This window comes from Corvus hawaiiensis, chromosome 1 (genome assembly GCF_020740725.1).
Source record: "Corvus hawaiiensis isolate bCorHaw1 chromosome 1, bCorHaw1.pri.cur, whole genome shotgun sequence".
Classification (NCBI taxonomy): domain Eukaryota; kingdom Metazoa; phylum Chordata; class Aves; order Passeriformes; family Corvidae; genus Corvus; species Corvus hawaiiensis.
The window spans coordinates 8,001,038-8,019,726 of record NC_063213.1 but is presented as its reverse complement, the minus strand read 5'-3'; the positions used below and the strand labels follow the sequence as shown (position 1 = coordinate 8,019,726).

At 42.5% G+C, this 18,689-nt stretch overlaps 1 protein-coding gene across 6 annotated transcripts in view; it reads right to left on the bottom strand.

The window, feature by feature from the left end:
- The window catches only part of RBM33 (RNA binding motif protein 33), a 101,349-nt gene extending 90,024 nt beyond the window's left edge, over positions 1-11,325 (bottom strand). For 5 of the 6 annotated variants that reach the window (XM_048325306.1, XM_048325397.1, XM_048325679.1 and 2 more), the window contains exons 1-2: positions 4,821-4,872; positions 255-333 (exon numbers count right to left, since the gene is read on the bottom strand). In XM_048325306.1, the coding sequence (XP_048181263.1) occupies positions 255-333; positions 4,821-4,857 (116 nt within the window). In that variant the 5' untranslated portion in view covers positions 4,858-4,872. Of the gene's footprint in view, positions 1-254; positions 334-4,820; positions 4,873-11,091 lie in introns of those variants that run through there. The other variant, XM_048325496.1, reaches the window with a different exon arrangement.
- Positions 11,326-18,689: the final 7,364 nt, after the last annotated feature.

Genomic DNA, 18,689 nt, shown 5'->3' with positions numbered 1-18,689 from the left:
ACACACCATAAATACATAGTACTTATCCAATTTTAAATGGCACCTCTTCACAATGCTCTATATTCCTCAAGGCAAGTACATGTTTGGCACGATCTAGCACTGGCTGACACATGCAAAACAACCAACATCTTCATTAGTATCTAAATGTGCACTGTTCTAAATGTTACAGTACAAAATGCCAGAAGGGGAAAACAGAACAATGCAATTCAGCATTGAAATTCATCAGAAAGCGAACATGAAAATATTCTACCTACCTGTCCCAGTCATCATCTCCAGCTCTTCTTCTCCAAGACCTTTCTGCACCAGGCTTATCAAACTGATCAAAGTCATCATCTGTAAAAAAAGGTGACTACATTAAATAATTCTTACTGAAATGAAACGTTGCCAAAGCAACCACACAGATGGGATTTTCTGGGTGCATGTGGGGGTGTGCGTGTTGTTCAGAAGATGCAAAAATACCCTTTTTTACTTTCTAATTACCATGAAGAAAACAGACAAATACCAACATAGAATTATAGAATTATTAAGGTTGGAAAAGACCTGTAAGATCACCAAGTTCAACCATCAACCCAGCTCCACCACAATGTGCACCACTAAACCATGTCTGCAAGTGCCATATATAGCCAAGTGGTTTTTGAACCCTTCCAGGGAGGGTGACTCCATTTTCCTGGGGAGCCTGTTTCAATGCTTTACAATTCTTTCAAATATCCAATCTAAACCTCCCTTGGCACAACTTAAGGCCATTTCCTCTCATTCTGTCCCTTGTCACGTGGGGGAAGGGACAGACTCCCACCTGCATACAGCCTCCTTTCAGGTGGCTATAGAGAGTGATAAGGTCCCCCTGAGCCTCCTTTTCTCCAGGCTGAACACCCCCAGCCCCCTCAACTGCTTCCTGTCAGCCCTGTGCTCCAGACCCTGCACCAGCTTTGCTGCCTTTCTCTGGACACACTCCAGCACTTCAGTGTCTTTCTTGCAGTGAGAGGCTCAAAACTGAACACAGGATTTGAGGTGCAGCCTCATCAGTGTTGAGTACAAGGGGGTGATCATGGCCCTTGCCCTGCTGGCCACACACACAAACCAAGATGGCCTTTTTGGCCACCTGGCCACACTGCTGGCTCATATTCAGCCACTGTCAACTGACATCCCCACGCTTCAACAGTAAAAAAAACTCCATAATGTACTACACAGCTTTGCCTCTTCTCACTGTTGTTGCAAGGATCACCTGAGGAAAACAGAGCATGAGCTAAATCACTGGCAGATTTTTACAATGAAAGTCATTCCACAGACAAGAGCTCCCCAGAAAAGCACGAAACTTTAGTACAATGGAGGTGAAGGTAACAACATCTGCCAAATCTTGCTTCCCTTGGAGGCCACAAGCTCAACCACTAACACTGAGCCTGCAAAGGCACTTTGAAAATAGGAGTAAACCTCAGGTCAGTACCAGCAACACGACACAGAAGAGAAAAGTCAGCTGGAAGGCACCATCAGTTATCTCAACTGGGGCAGTAAAACCCCCAAGAAGTCACTGCAGCAGACTACACTCTGTACCTAAGCATGCACTTGCCTTCCAAGAAACAACTGGTGCTCCATATTTCTCTCAACAAACACCCCAATTTAGCCCACCACATCCTCTTGCATAGCTTAGTTTGCAAATGACAATTTTGCTACTTAAAAATATAAAAACCTCCATTTCTCTGCAGAGAATATGCAAAGGTCATTTGCTCTGTTCAGACATCATGTCTTGTCACCTGGAAACTGCAAGCACATACCCTCAGTTATACTCTGCCTCCACTTTCCCACTCTCTCACTACAGCCCAACATAGAATGCACACCTGGATTTATTCTCTTTTCACATATTTTAACAGCTTTAGTAAGAATCAAACAAGTGGGCAAATAAAAGTTACGCTCAACACAGGGGGAAACCTGCTGCAGTTTAATGGTCCGCAAAATACAGGAGGTCAAGCAATCTAGTCCTTGCGGTCTGACACTGTGAATTTGGATCATGAAGATGCCATATACCCACTTGCCCTCCTGAGTCTACTTGCATTCAACTCTCTAACCAAGTACACTGCCAAGGATCAACTGTTTTATTCAACTGGTTTTTTTGGTTGGTTGGTTTCTTTAATAAACCTCCAAAACCAAATCTGTCTTCAGCTCTTTAAACTCAACCCACTATCCTTTAGTGAATATTCCCCATATGCAGTGACAAACCTATTCACTTCTTACTTCATCTTACCAAAATATCAGTGTTAGTGACTGATAGAAGTTTAAAAGAAGGTAAAAACATTAAAAAGAGAAAATTCAGATCTTGCAACATCATCATATTAAGAACTTTCAAACCCGAAATTTTAATCATAAATAGCTATGAAAGTAAGACTGCTCAGTATGAATTACGATGCAACATGAGACAAGTGTGGCAACTCTCTTATTTTGAAACAGTAGGTAGAAATAATTCTCCTTGATCAGGTCCTCCCCTTTACTATCAAGAGATATGTTTATATTTTAACTAATCTTTTACATTTAAACTGATTCACATGGGCTAAAACCACTGTAAACAGTTGTTTTACATTTCTCTGCTCAAACATCTACATATTGCAACCTCCTATTCCAATTCCTATTTCACTCACAGGGGAAAGCCAAACAAATACACAAAAATTTCCCATCTTCCTCTTGAACACTAAATTAACCAGTTCTGTGGTCTCTGGGAGGAGGAAAAAAAAAAAAAAAAAAAAAAACCAAAAAAAAAAAAAAAAAAACACCATGTTGCTCTCCTTATGGTCATTCAAAACCACGGTGCAGTGACTGTCTTAGGGCAGTGACATTTTAAGGGCACTAATATCATGCACTGACACTGTTTTTACAGCTGGATCGCAGTAATCCACTGACTTGATATAACTACCACCAAAGATTATTTTTTAAGGTAAAGCAACTGGTTTGGCAGCAACCCAAATAACACGTGTCCACATACTGCCTAGCACAGCTGAAGACAACGACCACCATTAGGAAGACAGTAAATTCTTTTTAAGCTATGCCTGCTTGCAAGATATATTTTTTCATGCCAGGCACCCCTTTAGCACTAGAGTTGTATTATAAACCAAGACACTTGAAGATCTGAGCTCTTGGCACACAATCCTCCCACAGATGGGCCTTCACATCAGCAAGGTTTAAATCTAGACAACATGAAGTTACACACCAAACCCTTCTTCTCTGTTAAAATGTCTTCACAGCAAAGAGAAACACTTTTCAGTACAACTCACAGCACTTTTCCAAACCAGATATCAAAGCTTCACAGCCATAAAAATGTTTCAACCTATTATTGCTGCTGGTGACGAAATCAGAGCAAATGAAGGTCCAAGTTCCTGGCAAGTTTCTAGTGTGGGCCTGAATCTCCACCACTCAGCTATCATCCCGAACCTCTACCCTCCACCTCTTCCAACCCCTCCAAATTTCTCACATCCTATTCCTTATTTATGAGCAACTTCTACCAAAATTCAAAGCTGAATTACATCCACCAAAGCTCTTTTCCAAATTGCCTTTTAGCAGGATGTATACAAAAGCCTAAAAAATGACTGGACAATTAGCCTGTAGTGACCATAGCTTGCAAGAACTGCTCCACATGTCCCCTTCACCTCCCTGTTTTCTCATCTCTTCTCTCCCCACATCAACACATGATATAAAGATCTTCAGGACAGAGAGAGACAGCTTTTCTTTTTTATGCTTATTTGCTCAGTGACAGCTGACACTGACAATGAGCATTACAAATTATGCCATTTTGACATTAAGGATTGTCAGAGCAGGTTGTAGCTTTCCTTTAGAAAAGGAGGTCATGACAGCCATACATCTACGAATAACTTTCCATGCCAGCTTTATTTCTGAGACAGCACCTCTGAAATGGACTCGGGCCTTGCACCTGCAATGTGATGTGATACCTAACAGACCTCACGAGGCATCACTTTCTCTCCATTTCTGAAACCACACAGACTTTCATTTTTCTTCAACCTGTCTAGGCAATAACATTGCAAAATACCAGTAAACAACAATCAACGTAACATTTATAGCTGTTTCTCCTTGAGAAACTCAAAGCCCGTGTTTGTGCCACAGGTGGTTAAATGCCTATAAAACATTAACTTGTACAGAAATAAAACCACTCAGCATCAGCAGAGTGAGAGCATAGCCAAAGTTTAATTTTTTTTTAAATAATTCTCAGAACTACTGTGTGTAAGACAGTAGAAAAGAAAAATGGATGGTGGGAATCCATGAATATAAGCTTTAAAGCCTTAAAATGTCTATGGCAGGGAAGAGGGTCTGTATCTCTTCCAGCAGTCTCGGTGCAGCCGTACGCAGCAACTGTTGCTAAGACACGCAAGGCGCTGGCCACGGCTCCTCAGCAAAGCTCACCAAGATGATGTTTGTGCATCAGCTGGGTACCAACTGGAACCTGCTGATAGGTGATCACCAAACACACTAAGCCCCCTCTAATTTCCAGGCAACACTAGTAAGCAAAACAAAAAAAACCCCAGAGCAAACCAAAGGAGATCTATCAAACACCAAAAATGCATTAACTGAATAAGCAAGCAGAAGGGGCCAGTTATAGAGGGAAAAACCAAACCAATCCACCACTTGGCTCTTCCTACTGCAGTTCTAAGAAAACCACCGTGATCAAAGTGGCAGGGAAGTTTCAGGATGCTGCAGAGAAGGACTCATGGTGCCTGTTTTGTTAGACCAGCCGGCCTCACAAGGCTCTGGCCAGCTGTGAAGCAGAATAAACACAAACACACTTGGGCCCCACACTAAAAGGTTCCTATTTTCTTTATACTTACCCTGGTGCTGCACCAGCAGTGAAGTAAATTGTTCCATGCAGCTTATGTTCTAGTTTTATGATATATGGCCACAACTGGTATCTTTTTTCCTGTTCAATGAGAACAGATCATCCACACCAGAAAACCACAAAAATACAAGCCTCATTTCTTCTCTGGCTGTGCTGATGGCAGTTTCTAACTCTGTGGACACCCCTTCAATAAAATCCTCATTATTTTTTCTCTGTAAAATGGAAGTCTTAAGCTGCACAGTCAAGTCTCATAGGCGTAGGAGGTGAATCAGCAGAACACTGCAGAGCTCTTAACATCTTAAAATGGTACTGACAGCTTAAAAAGGTAGTCACACATAGCAACTGTTGCTAAGATGGAGTATTTTACTGCAATGAGATGGCCAAGACTTCTAGAGTAAGGAAAACATTTGATGACTGCATTTTCAGTCTTCCCAGAACTACACCTGAAAGCTTTCCAGAACACTAACCACATGCTGCCTCACAGACCTGAACAGTTCAAAATCCTGTGTTCTGGTTTGTTTCAGCATTACACTTTCATGAACACAAAGCATATTATTGTAGTTTTAGGCACTGAAGACTTCTCCTTATGCAAAACAAGATGGAGATGCCACAATGATCCTATAGTTCAATGGCTAAAACAGTTCTATGCACTCTTTACCCAACAGGTCTTTTACTGAAGTAACTAAACCTCACTGCTTTTGGGCAAAATAAAAACAAACCCAGTATGATTCTGTAACAGGTAAGCGAGCTAGTAAAAGAAAAAAAAATAAAGAAGAACAGAAAACTAGAGGGGAAAAAGTCACCACGTGAAAAAACACCATTTCTGTATTTTTCAAATAATACTGAATATAACAAATCCATCTTGCTCTATCCCATTCAAAACACTAAATAAGTTGATAGCATTTCAAGCACAAGACAGAAAATGAAAAACATCTTACCAGATTATCCTTTTGTAATAACATATTTCTACAAAATATTTTTCTTCATGTTTCACTGCAAAAAGTTACACAACACATACGAACTGTAAAAGCTTGATTTTCAGCACCCAAGTACATCATGTAAAAGCAGCCAATGAACTGAATTTTGGTATCTCTTGCCATACAATACAAAATAACAGGTTTCATAAAGACTGACTGTGTCTGTAGCACAGGCTGGCAATATAACTGTACTGTTAACACCAGTTGAACAAAAACTTCTGGTAACAAATCCTGACAGCATCTAGCAGGAGAAAACCCACAAGGTCAACAGGAATTTCTGAATCCAAGTCTGTGACATAAACCCAACAATTTATGAAGCCCACTACAAATCCAGTCCCACTTATTACAAAACAAGCAAGCTTTCTACACCATCACAAAAATCACATTCAGTCTCATCACCACATTATGCACTAATACACCACAAACAGTTTAGTTTATCAGTTCAGGAACAGACATCATTCAGCCTTTATATTGGTAAACAATTACTCATAGAAGGCTTAACTATTTGGTGACTAAGTATTTATAACAACCTAGCAATTGCCTAAGACATTCCTCAATTAGTGTATTTCATGTTTTGTTTCCAAATTACTCCTACAGACAAAGTTTAGCTTCCTCAAAGAAATAAAGCAAAAAAAGTAAGTTCTACAGCAGAGAAATTATTTTTACCTTCTTAAAACCGACAGGTTTTTTTTTTTTTGAGTTTCTATGCAAAGCAAGCCACTAGCAATATGCAAGATCAGAATTATGATATGCTGCCTGGAACTGGAATTCTCTAACCAATGCTTGAAAGAAATAGGGCCTCTTCTTCCTTTTTTTTTTAATTAATAAACTACATCTAAACTCAAAACCACCAAGTCACCAAAAAAAAAAATTTAATTTTTTTTTATTTGAAAGTATTTTTCAAAGTCTGATTGAACTAGAAAATATATTTGCTTCAGAAAACCAAAAGTAACATAGTCCTTGTTTTACAAATGCTGAACAGCAAAGGAAGGCCGAGAGTTTAAATGAAAATCACATGAGTTTGGTTCCCAAATGGATCTGGACACTGATGAGAAACTAACTCTCCAGAAACTTTCCAGCATCTTTCACAGCAACCAAAAGTCATAGTTAAAATTGAGGCTGCATTACAGCACAACATAACACAGGATGAATCACATCACTTACTCGGGGGTTTTCTGGTCAAGCCTGTGACAGCCATCATCTTAAACTATCCTGGATAAAAAATTCTATGTGACCTAAAATCTGAGGTTTAGTATTTAATACAATAAAGTTTGGTCTGGCTTTTATAAAAACAACTGATACTAAGGATATGTTTGTTTCAGATGACCTGAAAAGAGGAAACATTCAAAAGAGTGAAAGCTTGTCAAAAAAGCAGAGAGATTAAAAATTGCTGTGTTCAAAGGACATCTCCCTGCCTCAAGCACATTGAAGAAGCAATGTTTTTTGGCACTAGTTCTTGGTACAATACTAAGTACAACACAAGGGCACTAGTTCTTAATACATCCATGCGCATACTATTTCCTTAATTGTAAACTCTATAGACCTCTAAGACTTGGAGGAGTTTTAGTGTGTGCATCACCTAGGCACTAATGTAGAATCTACTTCCAGTCCCTGGATGCCACTGCTGAATAGCCTGAAGCACAACAAGTTCAACTGAATTTATCACACTGGATAACTTCTACTACATCTTTGGACAGTGACCCACAACACACAGAAAGCTACTTGCTGTGCTAGCAGTGTAAGAAGCTCTTCTCCACTTTTCATCAACAGCGTCACAAGAGGCTTTTAAAGCCATTACATTGCTGAGAGTGCAACAGCAAACCTCATATATGTTCAAATGACATGAAGCCTCAGAAGTAAAACATCAATTCTGCTACTCTTGGTCCAGGACTTCCAGCAGGAAGGGACACACGTGTCAACGGGACCCTCCCCAACTCCTCCTCCATCCAATCCCATGCCATGACTCACAAACCAAGGACATCTCCACCCAAAAGTCTTCTAGGCCACTGAAGTTTATCAGAAGTAAACTAATCTGAAAGGAAGAAAGTTTACAATTATTTTCCCTTACTGCAGTGTGGCAGACAATGAAAAGGTGCTCCTTGCTTTGTTTTGGAGATGGTTTGGTGTTTAACCTATAACCACCTCCCCCTAAATGGGACTAAAGTCTGGCTGCACACTGACTGCAGTAAATATCAGTAAAAAATTTCAGCATCTATACAAAATGGTTGTTACCTTATACTATATGATCATTAAATCACATAATAGTCCAGGTTTGAAGGGACCCTCCAACATCACCTGGTCTCCCATGAGAAAAGGAGCCTAGATGAGATAAATTACCTAGCACCCTGTCCTAACATATCCTGAAAGCCTCCAGTAACAGCGGCTCCATCATGTTCCTAAGGAAATTTTCCCAGTGAATGATGATTCTCCCTGTTAAAAGAGTCTTTCTTGTATCAAGTGAAGCCTCTACTGGTGCAATTTGTAGCCACTGTCCCTTGTCTTCTCTTTGCAGCTCCTTGTGAAGAGAAAGCCTCCATCCTCTCTGTTCTCACCCTTTAAGTAAGATTATGTTCTCGATATTCAGTGTTTCCTCTGGTTCTGTTTTTGTATGTAAAATTGGAACAAAGGTTGGGAACCACTGTCTTATCAATGGACTAATAACCAGCTAGGAGCCCTCAAGATCCCTCATCACCAGCACACCCACCTCGACTTTTCATGTTTCTACTTGTAGCCATTCCAGAATTAGAAGCAGGCTGAATCAGGTTTACTAGCTAAAGAATTTGCAAAGTATTATGCAACTGTGAATGACTCCCAGAGACCTCACAGACCACCACTTAAAAACTTTCTAGCTTGTGAAACCTAACACCAAAAGAGTCTTAACCTTTATCCTTAAAAAGCTTTGCTGCACCAACACATCTGGTCACAAAAGTACTTGTGAATGCTTTATTCTTATGAATCAAGCCAGTATTTCCCCAAAGCTTTAAAGATTATAAATGACCCATGAATGAGTCCACACATGCTGTCCAACAGACAAATCATCTTCCTTCCATCAAATACATTTAAATGTTCAGCCAACACAGACATTTCACATTTTATTCTCAGTCCTGTAGAATACTGTTACAGAGAATTTAAACTTTAATCTGTATCCTCTAAGCCAAAACTATCTAATTTTGTCAGCTGTTATGCTGCAATGTCATCAAATTAACACTAACTTATATCTCCAATACCTATTTTGTACTATTTTACCAATCATTAGCTTTCTTTTTTTTTTTAAGAAAACTGTGGGGTGCTGTTATGTACATATTTTAAAGTCTTTCCCTCACTCCCAAAAACTGAAAAACTAAATCCCGAACATTAGTTTCTACAGTTAAAATTTAAATGACAAAAATCACTTAGCTTCTTTCTCATGCTACCACTACTGACTTTAGACAGTAGTCCCTTTCCAAAAAGAGGTGCATATTCTATTTCTGTAAGTTCTAGGCTTTCTTTACTGGGCTTTAAAAGTGTATTTAACAGCCTCAACCAGGAATTTTCCCTGAGTAGTCACGGACATAAGTGTGTGACCAGTGGGTTCCTTCATTCAGCAAGTGCTGCACAGTGATCACCAAGACTAAACAAACACTGTTTATATGGGGCAGGGATCGCATTTAAGTGGCCACCATTTCCCAATGCTCAGTGTGAACGCTGAACAAACAACTGCTTGTGCCCACTTAGAACACAGGGATCCCAATTCACCCTCAGACACAAACAGAACTCTACAACAACAAAAATCAGCCTTGAAATTGCAGTTTCACCACTTCGTTGAAGGCCATCTGCTGCAGCACACGCTTTTGTACATGAAAGCACATTCATTCACCTTGCAGCAGTTTTAAACACAAGAACCAAAATGCTTCAAAAGTGACACTTTCTTTAATTTACTCTGTCTTCGTAACACCACAAAAACTTCTACCTAGAACACAGATACCAACCTTACTTCCACATCACAAGTAACTGATCTGAACCACAGAAATTAGGACAATTTTTGAAAAATAACTCCAATATTGCAATATATTTAATACCATTAAAACAATGCCTAAGGTACTAAACTATTTGCTATCTTACCAGTCAGCGCTGTCCTTCCTCGCCTTCTTCCCAAACTCAACTCCTAAATTTGGGAATTTCTTTCTAACACTTACCTTTATGTGCGGCAACACTTACTATAAAAATGTAATTATGTTTATGTGCCTTGTCACCGATCAAACCAACCATGGAGCACAGTCAGACCACTTTGCTGAGTAAGCACTGAACGAGCCACCACTCTTCTCAACAACTTACAGAGACTTAATCACCCTAAACTTTTGTACAGACAAGGACAAGCGGGTCAACTGAGCACTCTGATCAGTCTTTATCAAAAACTGATATTCCTAGTGAAAGCAAGCACAGAAACACACATATCCTCTTAACTGTATCTCCCCTGAACACTTCAGAGAGACCCCTCGAAAGGCTTTCTTTTAATCGCCCAAACAAATGTTCTCATTTTAAAGTCTGCTTAATCAGAACCACAAGTTTTGAGCTATCTATTAAAATACTGTGTGTAGAGGTGTCCGCAGTTACGCAGAAGTACAGTGGAACAAACTCCTGACAGTCCTGGGAGTCAAGCACTGACTTCATTTTACACTTTCCAAGTGATATTTTCTACTTCCGGACAATCTGTAAAATAAATTATAACTACACTGCAGATTAGAGACGTGTTACTCAGACAGGCCACACACCTGTACTTGTAAAAACTATGAAAAAATACCCACCGTCCATAAAGGCACTTAAGTAAAGACTGGACGTGACACTTCGTACCATGGTTTAGTTGATACGGTGGTGTTCGGTCACAGGTCGGACTCGATGGTCTCAAAGGTGTTTTCCAACCTAACTGATCCTGTGAATGTCTTTCAATAAAACACACCCATGTCCCCCGGACGCCCCGCACCCGGGGCGAGTGGCGAGGCCGCTGTCCCTCCCGGCCCTGCCCCGGCCGAGCGGCCACAGCACCTCCCATCGCCGCACGACGCCGGCTCCCAGGACCCGGAGCGGCGCTCCCGGGAACCGGCGCTGCCAGGGAAGCTCCTGCTCCCCCCGGTGCGCGGCCCCCCAGCCCCCAACCACGCGGGACGCGCCGCCCCCACCCAGGCCCACGGCAGCGGCGGCGCCTCCGCCCCGGGAAGGCCCCGCAGGAGCCCGCGGCTCCCCGCACCCCGCCGGCCGCGCCGCCCCGAGCCGGCCCCGCTCCCCCGGGCGCGGCCCCCGAGCACCCACCTGCGCCTCCTCCCAGCGCGGCTGCCATGGCTCTTCGCCCGGCCCAGGCGGCGGCGGCGGGTCGCGGCAGCGCCGCGGTGCCGCCCGCCGGAACGGCGGCTCCCGGCGATGCGGCGAAGGACGCGGGCAACGGGCCAGGAAGGGCTCGGATTCAGCGCCCGGCGAGCCCCGCTCCCGCCGCCGGAGAACAACAAACTAGCACAACATGGCGGCCGCCGCCGCTGTCGTCGCCGCGCTGCATGCCGGGACGGCGGCGGATCAAGGTCCCTCCTCCGCGGCGGGGGCGGGCGGGCGGCGCGCGCCGCTGGTTGGTCGCCCCGGCGGCCTCCGCGCGTGCGCGGGACGGGCGGGCGGCGCGCCTGCGCCTGGGCGGGCCGGGCGGGGCGCGTGCGCGGAGGCGCCGGCAGGGCGGAATGGCGGCCGGGGCGGGGCGCGGCTGCGGTCGGTGTCCCGGCTGCGGGTGCGGGCAGCCCAGCTGGTGCTGGTGCGGTTTTCCCTGGCCTGGACGAGCAGTGGGAATGGAAGGGAGAGACTCCCTGATGAGGGTCTGTAGATGTCTCTTGGGGACGTGGGTGACCCCTCGTACCGCCTTGAAATGCGCGGCTCCCATTGAATCTCGGAATCCGTTCGGTTGGGAAAGACCTCTGAGATCATCGAGTCCAACCTATGACTGAACAAACACTACCATGCCAATTACACCACGGCACTGAGTGCCACGTCCGGTCTTTCCTTAAACGCTTCCAGGAACGGCGTCTCCGCCACCATCCTGGGCAGCCATTCCCATGTCTAATCGCGCTTTTTGTCCAACCTAAACCTCCCCTGGGGCAGGTTAAGACTATTTCTTCTTGTCCTATCACAGGTTGCTTTAGACATGAGACCGACTCCCACCTGGCTCCAGCCTCCTTTCAGGTGCTTGTAGAGAGCAATAAGGTCCCCCCTGAGTCTCCTTTTCTCCAGGGTGAGCACCCCCAGCTCCCCCAGCTGCTCCTCGTCAGACCTGTGCTCCAGACCCTGCACCAGCTTCGTGTCCTTTCTGTGGACCCACTCCAGCATCTCAATGTCCTTCCTGAATGGAGAGCCCCAGAACTGGACACACTGGGCTGTATTGAGGCTTCAGGAGTCACAGTTCCAGCTTGAACGCCCCAGTTCAGCTGCCTGTTGGGTGACAAAAAGCCTCATGAGTCGAGGAGTTAAATACACCATGAAGGGGATGGGTCAGGGTGTGATAGATAGATCAGTGGTACCCCATCTCTCAAGGCTTGAGCATGCAGGGAAGTTAACCCATGTATAAATTGAACTGAAGAAGTTCAGACCATGTGGTTCTTGCTTTCCCACTCAAACCTCACCTGAGTTCTCACTTTACAGGTTCAGTTTTACAACATGCTCAGTTTAGTTCATTGCAAACTGTGAATCCTTTCCTGCTGGTGGTCCAAGCACTTCCCTCCTGGCTGCTTGGCTGCTTGCTCCCCTCTCCTTTTCAAAGGACCCAGTGATCGTGTGGCTGCTGAGTGCATCAGTTTGCATCGCTGATCCCATAGAAAAGTGATTACCAAAAAGTTTTCCTTTTGAGTTTCCTTCTTGAGTTCTCCCAGTTTTAACAGGAGAATCCAGATTTCTGCACAGGCCAGGTTAAATGCAATATAAAATTATGCCATGATATAAAACAAACTTCTAGGTTATACTACTTGTGAGGAAACCAAATCTGATCTAAAACAGTTTAATGGAGCCTACTATAACAAGACTAGTTCAAGTAAACGGCAAAACTTTCCCAGGTGGACAAGTCCTCATGGAAATAATTAACAATGTTAGTATTTAAATTATCAGCATTATCTGATTAAACCCTCGCTATGAGAATAGTGAAGTTCTCATGTCACTTTGTTCTGTGCTCCCTGCAGACTTGTCTCTACATTGCATTTGATCTCATTTTTCAGGTTTTCTTCACAACCATACAGCTAGAGGTTTATTCTTTTTGTATTCCTACAAACTCAGCTGAATTCTGTCTTTAATACATCAGTAGGTGATGCTTGCTGATAATTTAGTATGTAGTCCATCAGTCCAGCTCTGATTGCCTGATGTAGGGGTGATAAGTGAATACTACAACTATCAATGGTAAAAACCCACCGTGATTTCAGTGCAGCCAGGATTTCAGCAATTACTCATTGGTATTGATCTTCCTCTCCTGAAGCTGGTTTGCAATACAAAAGGGTTTCCTGACAAGGGAAGGAGTTCCTGGGCTCCTTAAAGGCTGTGTGGGGCAAGACTCAGCCAGTCTCAGCTGCAGCCTTTTACAGTTCACAGCTCTCTTGTCAAAATTCTCTGTATTCCTTTTGTTTGATGCTGGAAAATTGTTAAACATAATGTATTCACAATGGGCAGCTTTGTGGAATTCAGCTATGTAGAAGAGTGCATTTTATGGATGTCTTATGCTCCATATTTTTGCTCATTTTAATAACTAATTTGTTTGCTATGACTGACAGTCCAAACAGAAACCAATTTACCATTTGCTTAGCAGACCAAACCAATGTTAAAGAGGAATAAGAGGACGCTTAACTATTATTTTGTTAATATACAAACACTTCAGCCACTTTGCACAGCTCTGGTACAAAATGAGTGGCCATTCCCAGGTATCTGAACTTCAGCAGGCGTGGAACAGGGACCTAAATGATAATGACAGAGGCAGGTATGGTGACTCTACTCACCTTCACTCAGAACTTCCTATGAATTTTCAAATTCCAGGAACTATACTTGCTCTGGACTGGGTGTAAAAACTCCAGCTTTTTCTCTGTACTACCTACGCTGTGCTATAAAACACAAGTGTGCTCATGTCTTTTTGGTTAGTTAACATACAGCTTTTGGAACCCATGAATTAAAATTACTTTATGTGAACTAATCATCATCAGTTTAAAAAATACTTTTGGAAGTTCTCCATAAATAATATACTTGCCTGTGAGTCTTCCAAGAAAATCCTGTTGCAGTCAGGAATGCAAGAGATTATCTTGCAAGGGGATTAAGTAAATGACAGAGAGAGAACTCAAGATCCAGTAATCCTGATTCTGCACTCACTGCATTACTGGAGCAGGTTGCTTTGCATTTCCTGCCTCAGATTTCTTCTTTTAAACCTTTCAATAAAAATTGTTGTGTCCTAACTTCTCTACCTTAAGCTATTTCCCCAGTAATAGTCATTATCACTTTTATTTACACAGGGTTTGGATGTTAACATTTACTTTTCAAAAGAATTTTTGACTTATTTTTGGAGCAGGCACAATCTTTTTTAAAATCTTTTTTATATTTAAATCATTATTTATTTTTGCACACTCAAATGGTTAAAAATCAGTCAGAAATCCAGTACAGCAACATTCCAAGTTTAATTCCATTAAACACTTGAAATTAATATGAGGGTGTTTAGAACAGTGTTATCAACAGCAAATGGTTCCTAATTCCCTAGACAAAGTATACTTTTGACTTACTTTTTAACCACAGTTACCTCTTTGTGAGCTTGCTTTCTAGTCTGGCAAAACCAGACTTGAGTTTTCACAGTATGGCAGGCTGGCCCAGATGGGTGGTCCAGTCGTGGGTTTGGCTCATAACCTCCCTGTGCTGAACCTCTCAAAGTGACACCTCACTCCCAGGCACCATCTTTCATCCAAAGTTAAACCTGTCTTTGGGTGAATTCCTCCAAACCAGGCATTAAACAGTTCCTGGGTTACTTCAGCAACATCCTGTGATGCAGCAAATGTTCTGTCACACCTGACAGGAAATCCTGGATTTAAAGTGTACAAATGAGGGGTGCAAAAGCAAATCCGCTCTCGTAGGTGTCACTGGGCCTGATCTATGACCTGTTGGCAGTGACAGCAATCGTAGGGGGCAGCAGTACCTCTTAAAAGAGAGACACAGGTGAAAGGTGCTTTCTCTGTGAGCCAATTCCCTGGATGGACAGAGGCAGATTAGGAAGTTGCCAAGACTTAAAAACTAGTAAGTGTCATCCTTAAGGAAGGAGAACAGTATGAGGATTAAAACAAAGTATATGAAAAATACTGGCAATGAAGTTTGAACAGAAAACATTTCTGAGTGTGTTACAGCCCCATGACTAACTGCAGTTTCAGAGCTGTGGGCAATGTTCATGTGTATCCAATTTTGGTTTCACTGTATTTTTTCTTTCTGTTTCCTCCTGCATTCTTGTTACATATTTATCCCCTTGTTGCAGCTTATCTGCCTTGTAGTCTGCAATCCACTTGATACATCTTACTTCAACTGTAATTTCTTCAGAGCATTGTGACCCTGGGACCCCATAAGCAGCTGCGAGGGTGGAGAACAGGAGAGCTTGTGAGCTGAGAAATGGGCTGAACAAGCAATGTGTCAAGTGTGTTATTGATATGTCACGTGTGGAGTCCCTAGGAAGGTGGTCAACCACCAAAGATCAAAATCTCAACAGAACACATATCTTGTTGTAGTGTAAAATATATAAATTTTTACTAGCTGCAACTGGCTGCAGGGAAGTTTGGGCTGTACTTTGGGTTCTGAACAGAGAGCAGCACTCAGAAGCCTGAATAGTGCTCTGGACCCAGTGTTTGCAATATATTTTGGGAATCTAGTGGAAAGAAATCAACAAGCACCAAGAAAATAAAAGTGTTAAATATTTTACAGTGATTTAATTATATTTTTTTTTCAGTCTGGATGCTGGAAATCTGACTAAACTGGGCATCTGACTAAGTCTTTGCTTCATTTCGCCCGGGAACCCATCTGGTGTCAGGGACAGCAGGTGAATCAGGGTGAAGTTACAAATGTAAGGCAGTCCTTCCTTTCAAGAATGACTCAATATAGTGGATAATGTCTAAGATCCCCCATTCTTAGGTAAAGGGAGTGGTACCCCATGATAAACATATCAGAGTAAATAAAGCTTAGGAGTGTCTCCCAAGACTTCCTGACAAGGAGCCAATGTACAGCATTGTTGGCCTTGCCCAAATGCTGAGCTTTGGGAAGAGCTTGCTTTCTCTGGACACAGGCCAGTCTGTAAAAGAGCAGAAGGACACGTGATGGCTCTAGGCAAACCTCAGAGCATCACAAGGAACTCCTGTGGCTCAGATTCCTGTGACCCATACCTGTGAGCAAAACACAGTGCTCTGTGGAGCCCCACTGAACATTGTGCACAGGTACCAAATGTCAGCTATCGTGTACGAACTTCCAGATACAAGCTCATGTTCCTAAGAACTCCTCGTGCCAGAAGGCTGTAATCCCGTTAAAAGCCTTTGGGAACTACTGCAATGCAAATAATAGTAGCAATAATTAGCTCTGCTTTAATTGATACTGTGTATTTCTCAAATGTCAGTGAAAATTTGCTTTGCTAAGCCAACAACTTCTCCCCTGGAACTCTGCTGTCTTTACCAGAATTACACGAGGGGTGAGTTTGGATCATTGTAGGTTCCTGGCATAAATTATCAGCTGTTGATTCCTTGCCCTTTAAAACTTGGCAAGCATACAAGAAGAGTTTGCCAGACATGCAAGAACTAGGTCTATGCATTTATGGGGAAATCCTCTGGGACTATGCACAGAAAGGAGTACAATTTGCTAGAAGTAGCCAGCTGTGAAATCCAGGAACTCCTGCACACAGCTCGAGCAACTTAGAGCATATTTAGCCTGGCGTCAGTACCAGTAGTTCCTGAAAGCAGTTTTTGCTCCCTCAGCTTTATGAAAGCAGAATGTGATAGCAACAAACCCTGTAAATGTGTGGAGATGCTAAATTTACAGAAGAATCCTAATGAGGGTGATTTGGAGTGGCATAATCTATAGAGTCAGTTTATGGTTTATCCCAGTTGCTCAGAGTTGTCTCTGCTTAACACTGAGAGTGCAGGTCTGAGCACATCATTGGCATAAATTAGTAAAGATAACACACTCCAAAGCACTCAGCATCTTCAGCATGAGCAACATCCTCATCTGGACCTTTTGTTTTACTGAGCACCTGAGAATTTTAATGCCCCATCCTTTATGGACAGACATCTTGCCTTGTAGCACTGGTACAACTCCATGCTCAGACACTCCTCGGGGCTTCTTTCTCAGGGGAGGATAAATGTTCTCTATCTCTGGTTATGCAAAGGTCAGATGCCTAAGCCAAGCTCGTTGTGTAACCTCCTTCATTCAGTTACATTGGATGGGCTGAATGGGGGCTCTTAGCTGGGAGACACTTCTTTTGGTCAAGGTGAAGGGAAATAAATCCCAGCCATAGAGTCTCTATTTTTAAAGGATTGAGCAAGATTAGTGCTGGTAGCAGATCTTCAGTCCAACATTTTCCATGTTTATCGGGAAAAGACTCCTGGCTTGGAGAGCTTCAGTGCATTATTACAGAATCAAGCTATTTCTGTGTTTGCTGGGCCTAATGGGTAATGGGTTTAGGCTCTAATAGGGTCCTTCAGAGATTCAAGAGATACAAAGCACCTGATTTTATGGGTTTTCCATATGCACAAAAGTGTTGTTGCCAAACAGACTCAGGAACAGATCACTCTAGCACGTTACCAATAAGCCAATTAGTGAAACGAGGCATTGCAAGTATTAGACTGCTTTATGCAAATATGTTTGTGTAGAAGACAGAATAATTTGAACTGGGTTTACATTCAGGAAGACCTTGCCAGTGTGATATGTGGTGATAGTTGCTACAGCTGTTATTGATCAGTTTCTCTTTTCATCCTGATATGTGTGGATGTAAATGCAATGAGTATGTGAACCTTAATGAACACGAGGATGGTCAGGATTCAGACCTTATCATGTCTTTTTTTCAGTAGCTACATTTGGTCCACAGGTTTTGCAACACCCTCTGATACTAACTTTGGTTATACTATTTTTCCATTACAGTCATTGGAGGCATCAGTATTTTATTTGGGTCAAAATCACGAAATTTTCACATTCAGCTAAATTCCTTACAAGGAAGAGTGATAGAATTAGGACTTATGTATCAAATCAGTTTGATATGGGGACTTTAATTTATCTAGTTGATCCAACAGATTTATTTATCACAGCCTGTCCATGTTAAGCTGGGTACCTTTTTTGTATTGAATTCCTGGCAGCCCAGGAGCAGGTTATGGAACATGACCCATTACAGTGGGCTGAGGTACAGGGAACCGATAGAGATGCTTTATCCAATGCTCAGGTTGAAGTGCTATCTTGTATAACAAATTATTGACTTCATTGTACATAGTACTAGGATTTAATTAAGCGATAAGGCCCATCATGGTGGCCCTTTATCTAGCAGATAAGGATTTACCAAGCTTACCCAAGAGGTCTTTATCTGAAAGATAAGAAAAAGGTACATAAGGTGCCTTCTGCTTTTAAATCTTTAATTGAAAAGACCTGATTTTTTTAAGTTCTAGGTTGTTTATTCTTCATGACTTAGTATTAAAGATTCAGATGGATTTTTGTAAGGAAGGTTGTAGCAGGGAGGAATGTTACCAGTGGCCTTCACTGGTAATAGGATTTATGTAGTTTTTATTCACAATGCACCAGCTCTCAGATGAAGTAGAAATTTAGCCTCTGATTTGCAGGAGGAGATTTTCCAGTGACTTCATGATCTCATAGTCATAAAAAAGATTCATTCATTGCTGATTTCAGAG